Source organism: Contarinia nasturtii, unplaced genomic scaffold, assembly GCF_009176525.2.
Source record: "Contarinia nasturtii isolate CC-2019 unplaced genomic scaffold, AAFC_CNas_1.1 Cnas_scaffold_350, whole genome shotgun sequence".
Classification (NCBI taxonomy): Eukaryota; Metazoa; Arthropoda; class Insecta; order Diptera; family Cecidomyiidae; genus Contarinia; species Contarinia nasturtii.
Window position 1 is genome coordinate 3,003,045 of NW_022197705.1, and position 20,797 is coordinate 3,023,841.

The 20,797-nt window shown below is 33.8% G+C and overlaps 1 protein-coding gene across 2 annotated transcripts in view; it reads left to right on the forward strand.

The window, feature by feature from the left end:
* The first annotated feature begins 4,634 nt into the window (after nucleotides 1–4,634).
* The window catches only part of LOC116337947 (homeotic protein ultrabithorax), a 100,657-nt gene continuing 84,494 nt past the window's right edge, over nucleotides 4,635–20,797 (forward strand). For both annotated transcript variants that reach the window (XM_031762927.1, XM_031762928.1), the window contains exon 1: nucleotides 4,635–5,776. In XM_031762927.1, the coding sequence (XP_031618787.1) occupies nucleotides 5,215–5,776 (562 nt within the window). In that variant the 5' untranslated portion in view covers nucleotides 4,635–5,214. The remainder of the gene's footprint in view (nucleotides 5,777–20,797) is intronic.

The window sequence follows — 20,797 nt, forward strand, 5'->3', positions numbered from 1 at the left end:
TGAGAATTTTGTATACACATGGATCGTTGTTGCCTTCAAGAAAAAGAAAAGAGTTCTAGAGTGTCTAGAAAGGCAGAAAGAGAGCGGATGAGATGGAGAGAGTTTGAACAAAATCGACTTGAATGTTGATATCAGTGATAAAAACCATTGCAGTCATTTGAAAGAGGCAACAAAAAGCTACACACATAAAATCGTTCAATGTCTTTGCTCTTTTTTTCTGTTCCACGCACGAAATATTCATATTTGAGAGAGAACCAAAATACCACAGCAAACAACAAGGGTAAGTATATTAGGTAACGAAATGTTTATGGCATCGTTATTGCTCATTTCGACAATTGTTCAAATCTTTTGTTCAATTTTGTCGGGCTCAACTCTATTCTCTCTACTATACAGTTTTTTTTTTCATCACAATCTCCCTCTCCATTTATTTGACATTCAATTACTTTTCCTTCTACTTCAGTTTATTAAGAATATTGCCCATCTGAATGTTGAAAAAGAAAATGTATTCGAAATTGCGTACATTTTTCATTGGTTTTTATTGAAACCATCATCTGTCAGAATTGATTTGTCATAACAAAATCTCAAGAGCATGAAATTCAGAAGCAACATATACACACATAAAAAAATGAATTGAAAAAAAACTTATATCAGAGCCTTTTCTACCCTGAAGTGGTTTCTTAAACTTGTCTAACGTCTAATATTTCAAAAAAAAGGAGCTCGTTTGCAAAGTCAAATAAGATCATGAATCTGTGACACTGTAATTGACCAAATGGTTTATGTTCCTATTGACAAAACTAGTTCTTAATCGTTTTGCTACCAGTTCGGCATGTTGTTGTCCATTTAGTTGTTTACATTGCAACCCATCTAAATTTATGACCGTCAATAAAGCAATTACAAGATTCACTCCATTCAAACAAATTTTGTGCGACGCAACGCGCGCGTCGCATAACTGGACACTCAATTCGATGTCGTTTAAGAAAGGATATATATATTTCGCTGTGTATGTGTGCTTGTGTGTAAATATTCACGAAATAGGTCATCAAATTTTATGACTGTTAAATTTTATCTGCGAAAGGATTATGTGTGAATTATAAAAAGGGCTTTTGAAATAGTTACAATTATCCGCTCGAGCGTATGAATTTGAATTATATGGACACTTCAATGAATATATTTTCATACGCGACAATTCATACAATGTACATACGTAGCAACGGAAAATTGGAAAATGTGTTGCAATAAAATGAGAGAAAAATGCGATTTTTTCTCTTTTGTCAAAGCTAAAGGATAGATTTTGTTCAGTTTAAAGATTTGATTCGTACATTTGAAATAAACCGAAATTCCAACATAAATGAATTGAACTTTGTGTGCTGTAGGAGATGTGGCTTTTCCAAAGTGGCAAAATGGTGAAATTCCGAAGAGAATAAACCGCAAAATAGTTTTAAGTCAATAAAAATATTGGTAAATGTTGTACACCGAACGATTGCGTTTTGTATAGGCATTTTCTGTGTTGTTTGTCGGTTTTGTCTCTCATTTTTCATTTGTCGATGGTGTACGGTTTCAGGCATCGACTACCGTATCCAAGAGACAGCCGAAAAAGAGATGTGTGTGTGCATACACCAAGTTATGTGAGAGTGTCGTTAACGCAACCGTTGAATTCAGTTTGAGCACTAATGCTTATGGCATATGAACGCCTGCCCGTATTTGATTTTGGCTTTAGATGGATGATGTAATTGTGTGCGTGCATCGTATGCTTGATTTTCCTCAATTCTAAAATACATAGAATCCAGAGCATAGACTCAATATGGTCGCATTGGTACTTGCGCTAAAACTACACATAAAAATGAGTGTGGCTTCGATATGAACAGAAGCGCATTGTGAGGACACAGTGTTGTAGCCAAACGTACTGAACAAAATTGGATATTTTTAGCTTAGGCGAACGCAATACAGCTACTGTATTTACCTTGGGTATTTTACCCAAATGTACAAGTACAAATGCAAGCGAATCCAAGCCATTCAACAACATTCGGTATTATCGTTTATTATTATTGTTATTTTTGTTGTAATTTTCGGTTTTAGTTGAAGCATCGTTGCAAAAAAAGACCATACAGAGTATCAACAGCAAAAGCATTTGAATCGAGAGCGCTAAGCTAACTTGCATATATTCATTCGAATGAAAGCAACAGCAACGAACAGGCGCACCGCTTTTATCTCAATTTTATTATCCCAATTTTATTCACTATTTAACAATAATCACAAATACGTTAACGACAATTTTAACTAGTTGGTCCTCCATCGACATCGTGTTTCCCTTATTCATTCACATTCGACGCTACTTGCTCATTCAAAAGCTCAGTGCATCGGTGTAATAAAAATAACAACAACAACATCAATAAAAAATACTCATAAAAGTTAAAATGCGATAATTTTTTTTTTCGTTGTTGTTACAGATGCGCTTTTTTTTATCCTCGGTCAACTTTCCATTGAAAAAGACATGATCAGTCGCCGAAGTTAATTTGTATCTGAAATTATTTGTTTCAGTATATTTTTTTCTCAATGACATTATTATATCTTTAGATAAACTAAATAAGTAATCGTTTTTTTTGTTTCAACTTTGAAAATTCGCTGATAAGACTTTAATAAATGAATAAATAAAAAAACGGAATTTTCGATAATTGAGCAGGTTTGTTTTTTTCCGGTTCAATTCATAAATTGTGTTCAATTTTTTTTAAAGCGAATCAAAGAAAATTTATTTACAAAATATTTCCGTTGAACGAAAATTATTTATTTTTCGTTTTGAACGAATGAAAAAAAATTCACATAAGTATAACCAGCATCATTTCGAATGAGATGTAAAAAAAGCTTTTCCAAATAAAATTGCGAAATTATGTGTTTGCAAATCTGTGTTCAAAAAACTAGATCCAAGCAGCACGCTCTAGTACAGAGAAAAAAAAGCCACAAGCAGAGAGACAACCAAATTGAAAAATAAAATTTAGCGATTGCCAGTAAAATTCCAAAGTAACGATCATTCATAGAGCAGTTACCAGTTCATAAGCACGGCAATCACGTCAAGTGTATTAACTGTGCTAACTAGCTGCCTGAGTAGTAGCAGCAATACGGAGAGCTATCAGGAGCGCGCGCGACAATACTGAACTATTTCAGCGAATACAAGCGAATGAAATGAGCATCGAAAAAGTCACAACGGGGCCCAACACAACACAAGCTCACTCACTCTCTCCCTTTCTGTCGCTCCGCTGTCGCTCTCTGTTCACTCACTCTCACACATATTTATATAATACACACATATCGACTATGTATAAAAATACGTGGTAACACGTTGTATAAGGCGTATAAACGAAACGTGTGAGCGCGCGCGGAGAAAGAATCGAACAGAAAAATATAAAATATAAAGAACAATATCACATACAGAAGCGTATACACACGGAGCACCGGGGCGCATAGTATACACAGAGAGGGAAAGAATGAAACTGAGAGAGAGACAGAATGGGAGAGAAACTCGACTCGCAAAGCTAGCAGCACACAGTACACACAACATACAAACACAGAGTGTGAGCAATAACATCAGTCACTGTATGATTCGGCATTTGATATCAGTATCGTTACTAAAGTCATCGAGATCGGTTGCTTCAAACTGTTTTATCTTAATTGCGCCCATTTATATGAGAGAAAACATTTTTGCGTAGTAAAACGAAGTCTTCGATTTTTCTCAAAATTGTTGAAAAAACGTATTTTTACGATCAGTTAAATTCAGTGCATGAGAACATCGATAAAAATTAATTTTCATCGATAATTTTGAAAAAATATAATTTTTTTTTTTGAAATCGAAATATTTTCCGCGAAAATTTTGGATTTTTTTTTTCGAATCAACGACAAAGTGTTGGAGAATATCAATTTCATCAATCAACTCAAAAGTTCGGTGAATAATCAAAGTTTCATTTTGCAAACAATTTTCACCGTAACACAACGCGCGCGAAATTTTTTCCCTGCATTTTGTTGTGTATCAGGTCCATGTGTTTGAATGTGACAAGTCTGTGACGAGTGCGCGACGGAGTCATAAAATTATTTTTGATTATTATTTTTACGATTATTGTTATTACTATTTCCCACACATAAAAAATAAACTCTCATTCATTCACTGAAGTGTGGTGAGGCTAAAACAAATTGACAAAAGCCAAACAACAAAAAAAAAACCGAGAAACAAATAATAAAAAAGACACACAAACATTTTATTAATCGCAATAAAATAAAAATCAAACAGATCACAGTGTCGTCAAAACATACTATAAAATATTTAACAATTCTATGGATTTTTTGACCGTCGTATTCGTTGTCGCATCAAATTGATTACACCAAGTAATAATCATAACATTAAAATAAAAACATAAATAAAATCGAAAAATTTAAAAGTCATCAATACAAACAACAGACAATTCCGGGCAATTCACAAATGCTAATAGAGAGGTGCTCAATCACATTTATGATTAATAAAATTCATTTGACAATGATTTGAATGCGATTAATTTGATTTTTTTCTCTAATTGACTCCATTCATTTTTTTGATCGCGCAATAAAATTAATGTGAATATACGAAAACGAAAAAAAAACTATAGCATTTTTAGTGGAAAAAAAGTATTAATTTTCATTCTAAAAAGAACTGATCACTTTGTGAATTTTTTTTTGGAGTGTTTGCAAGAAACGAAAGAGAAACTAAAAATCAAATCCTGCTAAAGTGTTAACAACATTGAAGTGACGAGAGTCTGTAATTTCAACTTTGAACAAATGTGCTTTTATTTCGTGTTTTAATTCGAGTTTAATGTATTTTTGCTTCTGAATTGCTCAAGTTCACAGTAAACAAGAAACTTGTAATTATTGCTAGCATACACAGCAATTTTCTTCAATAAACTCGTCTACTACCTGTACACATTCACGAAGTGCAAACGTAACGCAAAGAACGACCGAACCGCAACATATACAAAACAGAAAAAAAATACCTAATAAAATTGAGAGATTTGTACTTTAGATGGCTTACATAATATAAAATAAAGAAAACGTGAGGGAATTTTTGCTTGAAACGAACGTGAATGTTCTAATTGCAAATTAAGCGAACGAAAAAAAAAAACGACAACAACAAAAGCAAATCACTTTTCATTTTGTTTTTCTCGATTGAACTGAAACGGCCTAAAAATTCTTGCCAATATGAATTCATACTTTGAACAGAGCGGATTTTATGGTCATCCGCATCAAACAAGCGGAATGGGTATGACAGCCGGAGCACATCATGATCAAAGTGCAACAGCCGCATACAGAGGTTTTCCATTGTCACTTGGCATGACACCATACGCAAATCATCATTTACATCAATCACGATCAACACAAGATTCACCATACGATGCAAGCATAACGGCCGCATGCACAAAACTCTACGATGGAACCTATAATAAAGATTGTGCCAAAACTGGATCGTCCAGCGATACAAATGGCTACAAAGATGTGTGGAATACATCCGGATCAAATGCTCAAAGCAATTCAACACCAGTCCGACCATCAGCTTGTACACCTGATTCCCGTGTTGGCTACTTGGAAACAGCCAACGGAAGTCCAGTCGGTCGCTCTGGTAATGGTTCGTCGTCGGGCGTGTCAGCCAATGCATGGAACTCATCGCAATGCATCACAGGAGCCAGTGGTCAAGTTGCTGCTGCCGCATCTGGCCTACACCAAGCCAGCAATCACACATTCTATCCATGGATGGCTATCGCAGGTACGTATTCATTTCAATTTTTTAGAATTTAACTTCAATAGAATTTTGAAAAAAATTAAAAAAATAAAAAGAAAAAAAATTCGTGTGAAAAATTGAGTGAATTTTCGGTTTAAAATCAATTTTTTCAACAAAAAAAATTCAAAATTGAACGGTTGATAAAAAATTATCTCAATTAACGTAAAACGTTGCAAATTGATGAAAGAAAAAAAATGAGGAAAAAAAAGAAATGCCCGAGAAAATTCATACGTTCAACTGATTATTTTATTCATATTCCGGTTCTCATAAACTGTCCAAGATGAAGACGAACGAAGAGAGAACGCAGAGAAGAAAAAAAAAACATCACGCGCGCAAAACGGCACAATGAACTGCCGTCGGTATTGTACCATTCGTACCGTCAATTTTAATTGCTCCACGATTAGCTGCTTTTATGTAGATCACATGAAAACATGTTTGAATTTAATGAAGAAAAAAAAAATTTCATTGAAATAAATCCAAAAAATTTCTTCATTTATTATATTCATTATTTTTCGTCTTTCTCTCGCGCAGTAATTTTTTACGAGAATTTTTCGGGTTTATCACATTCATAAAAACAATTTTATCGCTACTTGACTTTTTATTGCTTATTCATTCCACTTTGCAACAAAAAAAAATCAAGCCAAAAAACATACAAAACAAAATGAATCAAAGCCGTAGATGCTTTTGTTCTGCTCAGTACAACCGCAATTTGGAGAGTAATTGACAAAAAAACACACACTGAAATGAAGATGTGAAGGGACGCGCACTGGAATAATCTATTGCATAAAATATGGTAAATGTGAGAGTGTGCTAAACAAGCATTGAATGACCGGTTGTACAGTTTTTTTTCCTATATATTTTCCGTACATTTTTTTTTTCTTGCAACTCCACGTGAATATATTGGTGAATCGATGTGTATGTGTGTTTGTGAATTTGCCATTGTCCCGGCAATCGCTTAATAAAAGAATGATGATCATAATAAAAAGGTGCTAATCGGTTATATTGTTGTGTTTATGTAAAGTTTTCTTTTACATTTTTTATCCACGTATCGATAGAGAAACGGAGTGAGTGAGAATGGGAGAAGTGTTGCGAATGAACGCAACCGGCAAACAATTCCAAAACAGATAATAGGCATTTAACACTTTTGCTGTTTTAAATCTTGCCCAAATGGGCTTATTATTGCTTATATTTATGATCCTGGTGAGAGTTTCTAAAACCACGTTGAGCAAACAGCAACAACAATAGTAGCAGTAGCGAAAGCGGCATGGCTCAATACAGAAGTTGCACACACCAACAGAACAAACAAATGAATATGAAAACGAATGATGGTGATGATGATGATGGTGTGTGCATTGTATGCACAATACACAAGCACACCAGCAACCAACCAAACACACCCCAAATCATTTTATGACTTTTATTTTTGCATAAATTGCAAAACCTTTTTTTTTTTGCTCCTTTCCACATTTTACCATTCACATGCTCACTCACTCACTCACGCTCTCTTTTCCTTTACTTTCCGATACTGAATGTGTAAAGTCGCCCATACACAGCCCATGAATTTTACAAACGATATTCGGTGTACGCTCTTTGTCGCATCTTCCTCTTTACCGAGGACCGATTCGATGCGACTCAACGAGTGCAACAAAACGAGCAACAACGGTACACACAAACTCTTTATGTGAAATGATCGCATAGAGCGACAGAGCACAAAAAAAGCTCCTTTGATGGGCCACAATTCAAATGATATACTGTGTGTACAAGTGTTTAAACATCATTAAAATTCACCACATAGTGTGATTCAAACACCAAATAATTGCATTACGTCGGTTAATCAATTTGTAATCATCAAATTGCGTGAATGTACCCCCGAATAAAATTAGAAGCATCACCTTTTTTTGCCAGGCATCATTATTTGCTGGGTTTTTGTGTGCACAACAAATTTGATACCACTTAAAAATTCGTATATCAATTAATAATGGCTTAATTGAAATTTGAGAGAATGGATATATACAAAGGAACACATTCTAAAGGAATTTTAAATGAAAAATTGTTTTAATTGAACAATAAAAAATATTATGTAGCATTTACATTCATCATTTATGTCGAAATGAACCAGTTGAATGAAATAAGTGAAATATGTTAATTGCGCAAGTGAAAATATTTCTTTTTATTTCATCTTTATACAAAAAGTGATGAAAAAATTCAATCAAACTTTAGTGTTTCCCGTCAAATAAACAATTAAAAATATACAATGAAGTCATTCAAAAATTCCTTACTTTTAATTGGCTTTGAAATGCAAACACTTGACTTTCTTTGCCCAAAGTTTCAGCGCACTTGAAATCTGACTGAGCTGAAGAAAAAAAACCATAACAAACGTTTTGAACACAAAAAAGACACGAAAGAAAGTCCAAAAGAGTCATGTGTGTTGAAACGTTCAGTGCAATGTCACACATAAGATTGTTTGGCGGTACAGAAGGAGAGAATGGCAATAAACAGATTTTTTTAAGTAAATTTTATGTGTTTTGTCTACCAGCGTAAAGTGTGAAGCAGATGTAGTCATGCATTGAAAAAGAGCGAGAAAAGAATGAAAATTAATATTCAAAACGGAATATGCAGAGACACAGCAAAAACAATTCTTTTTTTTTTTTGCTGAAATGATCGAAAAGTGTGTATTTTAAATTGTTTGTTTATATTTTCGATTCAGTATATTTCCTTCAGATTCCGTTGCATTTCTCTGTGCATTTTTCCTTCATTATTTTTTTTTGCGTTCTTTTTCTCTCGCTCTTTCTCTTCGGTTGTTTATTGTTTCGGGCACACGTTCACAAGTGATTGTTATTTAAGTGTTATTGATTCACTGCAGCGAAACCGAACGAAAAAAACACACACGCCAAAAGTTCTTTTGTTTGCATTGTTGATGATATTGCATATATTGTAGGCGGATTTTAGGTGATGATATTTATTATGAGAAAAACCAGTTATGGTGTTGTTTAGTCGATTTTGCAACAAAATAACTTTTAAAATGAGATGAATATCCAGTTGTTTATTCAATATGTGAACGCGATTGAATTTGAAATGTGTCGAAAAGTCAATCGATTGATCGAAAAGTGATTTTGATCGAGAATCATGTTTTTCAACTTATTCAATATATTCAATATCAATTAATGAACGTCCATAAATTTCTTCTTGTTTTTTATTTGGGAAATTCCATGACGATAAACAGTCACATTCAACCTTATAAGTAAGTCAATCGATAGTCGCTAACCAACGGTGGAAAAAATTAATTGAATGAAACTCCACTTCATAAGGAATGTGCACTTAAAAAATTACAGGGTGTTGTTTGAAGCCATGTTTTCATGTCCAGGTCATTAAACGGATTCTATGCTCGATTCGAATCGCAATCGATTCCGTTACCATTGTTGAAAAAAGAAGAAAAAAAACATTCAGTACAAAACGAAAGGAAAAAATGTTTGCGTTTTATATGAAGATGATAAAATTACATCGATTGCAATTTAATGACAGGTTCCAATTATTATTACGATTGCAATTACTGGTGTGTCTGTTGCTCCGGCTGTGTTCTGCATAAAATCAAAATACGATCAATTGTATATTTCAACGAACTCGTTCATCTGTATTGGTTTCACCTTTTGTGCGATTTTCGTTTTGTTTCAATTGGCTGAACGCACCAACCAAATTATAGAGGTGATTGTTTGTGTTTATCATTTTTGCAGCATTCTGGAAAAGAAATCAGATAAAATACATCCAATTTAATTCGTACTCTGAACCAATATTTATGATGAGTGAATTTAATTTTAAAAAACGCATCAGTTTTGACACTCAAAAGGAAAAGTTTCGAACACAATTCAATTGAGACGGTTACAAAATAGAAAACGGCAACACAGAAAAACTACTAGTACTACGTAAAGTGATTCTTGATTATTATTACGCGGCAATCAATAAATGTGTAACAACGTATAAAGAAATACACACATCATTCATATCAACGGCATCAATCTCACACTTGACTGAAAAGGCTGAGAGAGAGAGAGAGAGAGAGAGAGAGAGAGAGAGAGAGAGTGAGTGAGAGAGCGTCCAGTTTGTGTGTGTATATAATTATTGATTTCTGAAATGCATTTGAACGAAATGACAAAGCCATAATGAAGAAAATGCATCTTTAGAATGATTCAATGCGACACAATTGGCATGTGGCTTGGCGCCAATTGCGCCCCGCTCGTATGTGTTGTGCAGTGCAGAGAAACGGCGAAAAAATAACCATACTACAACAAACAAACATTCACACACAAACACCCAGAACGAAAAAAAAGCCGTCGTGGCTTCGTTGTGTCGTCTTACTTGATAGACATAACATATGGGACGTGCATGGCTGTCGTAGCCTTTCTGCCTTATTTTATTTGTATTTATTACATTCTGCATACAAAAATTATCGATCCAATGGCATTTTCTGCACAAACCAACCACACACTTCAACGAAACAGCAAAATTCGCCAATTCACGAATTGGACATATAAAAGCGTGTTTGTATTGGTTGGTATATGATTGAAATCAAAATTTCACATAAAAAAAACCGTAAATATTATGAGTTTGTCAATCATAAACAAATGCTTGTAATTAAAATTGTACTTTGCCAAGTAATAATGAGCTGTGGTAATGAACGCAACACAAGTTGTAGACAAAATAATTACATAGTCACTTGTAAATACCAAGTATTAAATTTTGTGTTACGGTGTCCGAAGTGCCGATCTTATTACGAACGTTAGCCGGAAATCTTATCAGGTTTGCCTCTTTCCCTTCCTCACTTCGCTTCTATATCTACATTTTGACTGTGTTTCGAACTGACGAAACAAAAAACGCAACAAAATTATTTTCAGCATGCTCCGAGGTCTTTAGAATTAGAAGGATAAAGAAGTATGCAGTGTGGTAATTAATAATTATAGTGTATTGCATTGCAAATATTGTCGTGTGCGATTAATCATTGGCAACGATCAAAAACTTTGACATTTGCCGATCGTGTAAACAAATTCATTTGAATCAAGTTTATAAATTGAAATAACTAGAAATATATTCAACAGCCTGATGTCAATGTTTTGGATATTCTGAAGCACGCAAAACTTCAAAACATTTAAAATTTCCGACTTTTCGAGTTGTTCGCCAACTTTTCATGTTTATATCATGTCAAATTGAAAATAATTCAAAAAGAAAGAAAAATCGAGAAAATCGCTTCATATAAGTCGAGTATACCCTCAAAAATATTTTGCTTATTAGATTTCAGCGAATTTGACATTGTCATATTGGAATGATTTGTTAAAATTCCAATTCTATTGTGAATTATTTTCAAAGGTACACACACCTTTAGTCAAAAACTCAACCAAAAAATTCGGGACACAAACCCAATGATCAAAAAAATGGAAGGGTCCTTTTCGAATAGAGGCAGATGAATAACAACCGATGCCGCAGGTAAAAAAACACACAACAACCTCTTTGAATGCGATGCTCGATAAACGAAAGTGGTAATAAGCGATGGAAAAAATGGGCTGATCTAAAAATAGAACCCAGTCGAGAAAAGTTCACCTGACCATACAAACCATATCGAATTACATTGTTCACTTTCGTTTAAGCTGCAACAAGCGGTACAAAATGCTCGTTTATGCAATGCAAATGAACTGTACCGCTATTGAAATGATAACACCAAACAAATGTAAACAAACCAGAATCGATCAGTTGTGTTCACAAACGCATTCAATTCAAATTCATATCGTTGCATGTCTATCAGCCGTAATAACAATGAAACAACAATAAAAAAACGTACTACATTGGAATAAAGTCGTAGAAAAAAACGGCTCGCGCTTAACAAACATATACATAAAAAAAGAAATGAGCAGCAAAATCATCATTTTATTCAATTACGATAACATTAAACACAACACCCAAACAATTTAAAGCTAATTATTATTAAATATTAAATTACTGAAATCGCAAAATAACAACAATCGAACAACGAATGCATATGGCACATTGTGCAGTGTAAAATAGAAGCTATGCTATGTATGCTACTAAAGCCGCCGCAGTTGCTGGCGCAAGAATGAAAAAGAATGACGACTACAGCAATAACAACAACAAAAATACTCAATCTAAATTCATAAACGACATGCAATAAATTGATTAATGTATCCGATGCATGCGCTATTTATTGTCTCATTGCATTTTACTTGGTTCAATAAAAATGTGCAATCGTCGTTGTTATTTCTCTCTCTCTCTCTCTTTCCATCACTCTCACTCACTTGCTCACTTGTTAATATTATTTTCCATGTTCATTTTGCCGGGGCTTGGGCATTTACAGTGATGTTTATGTTTATTCAACTTGAATTCACACGCAGTTGATTATGGCTCATAAATTTTTACGCTTTTAAAAAGAACACTGAATAATCATAAATTAACTGAAAAAAAAATGACAAAAAAAAACCGGTTGATGAGTCTTTTTTTGAACTGCCGACGGTTTGGGCTAGTTTGTAATTTTCGATTGTTATTATCATCAAAAATTTCGAATTTTATTGAAATATAGCGCAGCGCGTACGAGAACGAGTCAAAATATATTTAAAAGCACATATTTCGCACACGCCCATAATCAATATCAACACCAAACAATCAGACAATTCTGTCAGTACCTCTTGCTATATGAATCGTTCTCGAGAACGAGACAAACAACAACAAATGCAACCAAACGGCCATGCAACCAAATGCGAACAAGAGCGAAACAAACGAACGACAACCAACAACAAGATAGAGAAATATTCATATGAAAAGGCACACAACCAAGTTATTGTATTCTCTTTTTGGCCGAAAAAACAAGAACCATAAAAACATCATCGTTAAGTCAGTGTTGCATGAATGGCAGCTCAAGCACACACATACATACGCACGCACGGTGTCGAATCAGCTGTTGTATCGATGGAATTTCGAGCAAAAGAAGAAAAGACAAAAATATGAGTAACACAGAGTCGAAAGATGAAAGGAGAGAGAGAGAGAGAGCGAAGAAAAGAAAACAAATACAGCGAAAGATTAAGTATCGGCCATAACTTGCATTCGTACATCATTTATCATTCAGACGAAATACTAGATCACAACACATATGCAACGTATTGGTAATGGTGTGTTAAAAGCAAAGAAAAAATTCGGCAATTCATGTGTGTATGTGTGTGTTTTTTTTTGTTGAATTTACATTTGGCTACGGCATATGATGTCGCTAACATCGCTAAGTAGTACTAAAGTTCACATCGTTCATCACAACTTTTTCTTCATTTTTAAATGAACAAAAAATTGGCAATAATTTTCAATATATTGTAAGCTTGAGTTAAACAGATGAAAAATGTCTTTATTGGCATAAAATGTTTAATGTTTTGTTTTAAGAATGGAGACATCATTCAAATGTTTTTTTTTTCTTTTGATCATATGACGTTGGTTTTATTGAACGAAAAGTACCGACGGCTCGCGATCGTTCATAAGCAATCATTCTGTTAAAATGTGAAATGAAAGTGTTTTGTGTTTAGTCGTTCCTCGGGCATTTTGTCGTTTTCAAATTCATTATTATTACCACAACCTTGAATACGGGTAGTTATTTATTTTGTCTATATGAAGTTTTTTCGGCTCTTCAACCTTCCCACATGAATAATACACACCAAAATTGTACACTTTTTGCGTTGCGATAATTTTTTTTTTTGTGGTTCGAAGAATCCAAATCATATACCAAAGACTTAACGTATTTTGATCAACAAAAATCGGCACAACAAATTTGGTGTCCATAAAAAGATTCAATAGAACTTGAAATTGAACAAAGCAAAATCCGAGCCAAACCGTAAAACAAGGAACAAAATCGAAACAGGAATATTGTGTATACTGTTTGCTCGGTTCAGCAGCTTAAACAAAAATGCATACACACAACACACATTTTTATTGCTTTATTACGTGACGATACAATTGTAAAATTATTAGTTTTCCGTTCAATAATGTTTATGGCCTTATTTAAATATAACGCACACAAACACACAATACGTACAGGCATAGATATGTATGCGCGCAAATTTATGATGATTTATGATCAGTTTTTGTATTGCCTTCAGTCAAAATGCTTTTGTTTCTCTCAACATTTAGGCTTATTTTAGCTACGTTTGATTTTCATTTTCCATTTCGTCGTTGTCGGTTTCCGCGCTCTCTTTCGGTGACACAAACTCACTGCATTACAATTTTCTCTCGTAAAAGTGTTTTAATGGCCCCTTCGTTCTATTTTTTTCCTAAGCCCAAATGTTCTAATGTTTTGAATAAATTTAACTTTACAGGTATTTTTCCATATAATTTCAGTCAAGTGTTTCCAATGATTGAACACCGAATAACAAGACGACATAAACAACTGAATATCGACTTATTTATACTATAAGTCAATATACACGCAAAATGAGCTCCCGTATGAATGACTACCGTACTATTCATTACGCGCAACTCACATCACTATTACACACATCCAATGGCTTATCTATCATTTTCTGCGTTTGAATCGCTACTTCAAAGCGTTCAAGCATTTGGCTTCAAAGCCAAGATTTTTCAATTCAAATTAATTCAATTGGCAATAACGCAACATTCAAAATGGGTTTTTAAACGCTTCTTATCTATTCATACATATATACATTCAAAGTGTGCGTTTTTAAAAGGGGTCGGCATCCTCAATAAATTATAATGAGCATGTGAATTTTTGTTATGTTTTCTTCTTTTTCTTACTCTACAAATTATTCGCCAAAGATCTTTACGCACACTGACTGATCTATGACCATTTGAATTATTTCGTCTTTATCGCTATTTTTACGTCTTTAATGGGTAATATAACAATACCCATAAGCAAATAAATATTCAACAGAATAATAAAAAATTGCTTAATTATTTCCATATTTTTTTATAACTAATTAGGTCCAGTGAGAATATACATTATACTCACACAAAATGGTCAAACGATAAATTTTATTGCCGTCAAATTTGTCAAGAAAAAGAAACTATAGACCCACACGAATAGAGAGATAATACTCATTTTATAAAAACTTTGCAGGAAATACGTATAAAAACGGCGTATACTTCAAAATCGAATTCAGCGCACAGTCATATTGTAAAAAAAGAGAGTAAATTACTGTGAACATTCCGCCGAAAATTCCGAACGCTTACTATAGAAAGCACATGCAAAATTACACTCAAATTCGTTTATTTTTTTACGAAAATAAACGAAACCCATTTTTTTCAAACTGTGTAAAATTGTGTTTTTTTTAAACAACGCATGATCACAATTTTAAGAACAAATGTAGAAGGAATGAAGCAACAGCAACGCTGAAGACTTCGATTTCAAAGCTGATGACGTTAATATAATTTGTTTTTAATATGAATATTGAATCGTATTGAGTGCGAGTCGTCTGTATCGACATTTCTTCGTCGAGGAATAAAAAGCGGGAAACAAAGCAAAGCAAAGGAATAAAAAAAAGCCACAACAACAAGAGCGACCGTTGTTGTTTCAGCGCGCTATAACACCGATGCTTATCGAACGAGATGTTTATAAAGAAATAAAATTAATAATGTGAATGAAGGCAAGAAAATAAGGTCAGATGCGTGGACCCACATTTTTTCTCTTGTTCGATTGTTCGTTCATATAAAAATGGTGCAGTTTTTTTTTGTTCTGGCGTATCTCGGCACACAAAGAAATGTCGAATCTAAAATAAAATTGAACCGATATAGTCTGTGCATACTCAAAAAACGCATCGACTTTTTTGTTGTTGGAAGCAAATTGAGTGAAGAAGAAAAAAACAAATACAAAAGTTTAACGAACATAAAAATGATGATGCATTGGTGCTATCTGCATTCAATAAATGCCTTCAAAACTAAAATATATGGTGTCTGTGTATAGAACATGATGTGTGGTTGTAGTGATGTTGATGATGATCGAACATCCAAAGTACAGTATCGCAGACAAATATTGCCATCTAGATACGGTACCGTAGTTGATGCACTGTGAATGCGCGTGAGTTTGATGAGATCGACTATATACGTATTCTGAGATGAACGAGAGAGACAGAGAGAAAGAGTGAGATTACAAGATGAATCACACAACAACATCCACATTGTAAATATGAATAATGATATATTCAACACATTTCGATACGGTAAAAAAGATGCATTGCATTATTTTCTGAATTATTGCTCCGCATGCGCTACAAATACGATATATATTCAGTGTCGATTGTACAACACTCTTCTGTTCTTCCTGTTTCGTTTTTCTGTGGTCGAAAGAAGTCGACAAAAAAAAGAGAGACACTTATAGTTATCAATTGAAATCGCGTTGTTTTGCTTGAATAAAAAACGCCATAAATTTGAAGCTTGTCAACAAATATTTTTTCACTTTGGTTTGTGATGAAGCGGTGTGTGCAATTGTGCATATCATTATGCATATGAGCACGCTAAATATGAGTATGTTGCCTTGTTTTACTTACTACATGAAAAAAAAAAAATAGTTTTCGCTTTTGAGATGCACGATGTGTGGTAATTGTGTAGATAAAAAAAAAACAATCTCAACGGTCAATTTAAAAGCCAGATTGTGTTTTTTTTGCTGAAATTGAATTTTCACTGATAATTTTTCTCACCAAATAAGGGGCATATGTTAATTAATAATCTATTGAGGTTGATTACAGTCATATCAGTCCGGTTCGTAAAATCGCTTCAACTACATTCGCGAACGAAAACCGATACGAAGTAAAAGTGCCAATCATATGAATTTTAATTCATTTTTTTGCGTTAATTCGTCGTTGCCATCGTTTGCCGCCGTCAACTCATTCATTTCGAACATTCAAAACATTGCCAATGTATGTAAACGATTTTGTACACATGCATTCGTGTTGCCTTTTTTTTCTCTCACACACAACTATCTATGCCAAAGCAATGTCTGTAATGGTGTTTTGCTGCCGCGTTCACTCTTGTATTATGCTTCACCTACAAACATGTTAATTTAAGTACGCAGCAATCGTTTAATGTAAATGCTCACCAAAGACTCTTTTGAAAACCAGTTTGAAAATTTCAGTGTTTTGTTGGCATTATATTGTTGCAAAAATATGTTCGTCTCTTTGCTCAAACAACCTAGACATATAATTAAATGTAATTCTGGGCACGTATTTAATCACTTTGCGAAAAAAACTCACGCGTACGCACAATAAAAGAAATGAAACACACAAAACAGCGAAACAACAAAAAAAGCAGCTTATAACAAACACTTTGATAGGCAGACGCGCTGAATAACTAGACCAAAGAAAGTGAATTCACGTGAATGACTGCGTTTGAATGAAATAGCTTTACGCTGGTTGTGTTTTATGTAAACAAAAAAAAAAAAACATTGACCGCTAACAGCACCTTTGAACATTTTGACCGACACAGCGAACGAATTGTCCATTTATGTAGAATGCGCACAAATCACTGGCCACAAAATGATAATGGTATTTTTTCGATAAATTCTCCCGCATCGTTGTCGGTTTTGAATCGGTACGATTAATAAAAGAGATAATGTACGAAAGCACAATCAATTTTTCCCCAAACACAAAGTTTTCTGCAAAGGAAATTCATAAAATTATTGTGCTAGCCCATAAATTTGTACAACGGAACATAGTAATTTATCCAATGTCATTGTGATACTCAAGTGAACGAGAGTGAAAAGCAGCAGCACCAGCAGCAGCATTGTTCGCAGTTCATTCAAATAAAAAACATGAAACATAGAAAGGAAGGCATGATTTAAACGCATCGATAGAGCACACGTGCATCCCGCACATTGGCATGACATTTTGTGCACACATTTTCAACATAATTTTTTTTTTTCGTTCGTTCACCAAATTTCTCTCATCTACAAATATCCGAAGAAGCATTGTTGAAGCAGCAAGTGTGTGTTTGGCGACTGCGTTTTAAAAGAGCACTGAGAATGAAAAAAACAGACAAATGAAAAAGTGTTTCAAGAAGTAAAGAGAACAAAAAAAAAACGTGCATTGCTAAAGCAAACTTTGGCGCCTGTGTAAACGTAATTTTCTCGAAAGCGACTGAACACTGTTTAGCTGCTACCACGCTTTTATTACACCAAAAATAGATCACAGAAACCACGAAAATACAACGAGACACATACATATAACCGTAGACTTTGTTTACATTTGAAAATTAAACTCTGCCTTATGTGTTTTTAATTCGATAAACGTTACTGCGTTTTCGCTGGTTTCTTTTTTTTCTCTCTCGACAAGAAAACGAACACATAATACAACATCGATTCAATTTATTTGATTGTTTAAATTATATTCAAGTGATTATTAGCAATAAATTCCAAGCAATTTTCAATAAATCTAAATTACGGTCGGGCTTGGCAAACATGAGTGTTTTGTTTTCAATTTATTTTGAATACTTTGATCTTCGACTTTGATAGAAAAAAATCGAGAGATATACATTGAAAACTAGGTTGAATCTGGAAGTATATGGCGCTTAAACAGATGCATTGGTTTTTTTTATTAAACAACGAAATTATGAGCTGGAAAAAAAATCTTTTGTGAAAAGAAATTGAAAGAGTATAGTTTAATATGTAATATCCACGAAAAAATCTAAATCAACTTGGAAACACTTGTATCTCTTCCGATTGTTTACATTTCGACAGCTATTTTGTAGGAGAACATTTGTTACGCATTCATTTATGGCACTATTTATGACTTGAATATAAAAAAATCCACTGTTTGAAGCAATAGAGAGAATGTCCAAGAGAGATATGAAAATTGGATGAGAAGAAAAAAACCCAAGTTCGCCATGAAGTTTACGCAATGTGATTAAATAATGATTTAATTGCAATTTGGCATATGATTTTAATATTTTGTATCAACCCCTTTTCCAGTGTGTATCCATGCGGTAAGCGTGCGTACACACTTCCTGGTTGTACGATAAACCAGAACAAATGGCCTATAAAACTGTTTGCTGAATAAACAAAACCGACAGAAATGTATGAATTTTTGACCGAAAACTATGTTGAGTTCAACCAATATAATGAATACGAAATTCGGTAGCCTCCTTTAAAATTTATGGATTTTTTGCCACCTGAACTTGATCCGATAGCAAGTGGGTTAATTCACGTCGGTTGTAATTAAATTTTTGGTATGTTTACGCAGGTCGAATGGCACTAAAATTGGTGCAAGATAAGTAAAACTTGAATTTATTGGGAGCCTTTTGAGGAGCATAAAAGCGTTTTTAGTTTTCTTGTAATGTCACGTTTCAAGAAAATCAAACATATTCCTTCGTACATTTTTCATATTTTTTTTATGAAAAGGCGACCGTTGAATATATTTAATGCATGAAACATTCCGGCCGTCATTCATTCCACAAGCCAGCAGATTTTTGTGCGATTTGAATAGCTGATGTGCTTGGCCAGCAAAAGCAAAACATTTCGTAATCAAAATAACAAAATAAAAGCGGCTATTTTGAATAGAAGACAGGAAAAAAAGAGCGTATGTAATGTGGAAAGAAATTATGAAGGAACCTTTATCTGCAGTAATGTTTCCTTAATGACTTTCTATTTTCCTATTTAAATATTATTTATGATCCGGTTAAGGGTAAACTGTCGACCCATCCACACTGCACGAACGTACACTTCGGACTAATGCACACATACTCCGTACCGCAACTCAACGCAATCGGTGGTATTTCGGTCTCAAGTCAACCAATACATATTATACAAATGCAACATTTCGACTTCTTCGGTTTTTTTTTCTTCGATTTCGTTCACATCGTCAGTTGCATAATACAAATGGTGAATTTCTTGAAAAACGAAACAACCAAAGATAATTACAATGGAATGGGAAAGACGAATTTTATTCAAGGCGACAAGAAATGTGCCGAACAAATATTTCAATAAAAGGAAAGAAATGAATTCAGTGCTGGTCGCAGTAGTACATCGAAATGAAAGAAAGAAAAACATCATTGTTGCATTTTGTGTTGTGTCTTTTTTGTCGCTTTCTTCGGTTTAAAAAAATTGTCGTCTGAAACTGATAAAGATATTTTCAAGTGGTTTTACATGAATTGTTCTGACCAAGTGCAAATGTCGTTAACGTAATATTCCATGAAGTGACATTGTCTCATTTTGGTTTTTTTTTTCTTCTTCTCTCCCTCTCATGCTGTTTTACTGCCACATTCACCAAAAAATCATTACGTGATGCATAATAGACACATTTAATGGTTAAGTCATAAAAGTGCTAGTGACCTTGTATTGGTCACACTAAATAATTTCTTTCGGGGGAAGCAATAGACACACACACAAACTCGCATCCATAAAAACTTAATATTCCACTGACCCAGTGAAAACAGACACCGATTCTTGTTTAGCGAAAATAAAAATTGTTGTAGTTAGTGCACTTTGCACAATTACATCAATCGCAAAACGTGGGCACTGTATGATCGTTTCAATTACAGTCATTATTGTTGTACAAAATGTGCTCATTGCACTTGAAAATTTATTCGACAAAAACTCTGGTCGTTGTGCTTTGCGTTGCATAAATGTAACTACATTGTTGCAAAATATCTGGTAAACAAGATTTATTGAGAGTCAATGAAATATGGATAGGACAAAGCGGTGATTACGATTTTGTATGCACATTGTGGTAATGATAGCATAAATCTAAGCATATCAACTTCAACTAGAGTTAAATAAGTAGAATTTTAAAGCATTTATTCGCATTTCACCCGATCGCACGCAGCCTATGCCATGTGAATTTAGAGAAAATATTCTTTTTCACATTTTAATATCGGAAAGAATAAAAAAAGAAGTTAATCCAGATGATGATCGATTGCTTGCGATCCCATGGTCTTTTTTTCTCAACATAATTTGTTTTTTTTTGGTTAAAATAAAACCAGTTTTGTTGTTTGTTCGAACGAATTTTTAGTCCAAAAAATTGATCTGAA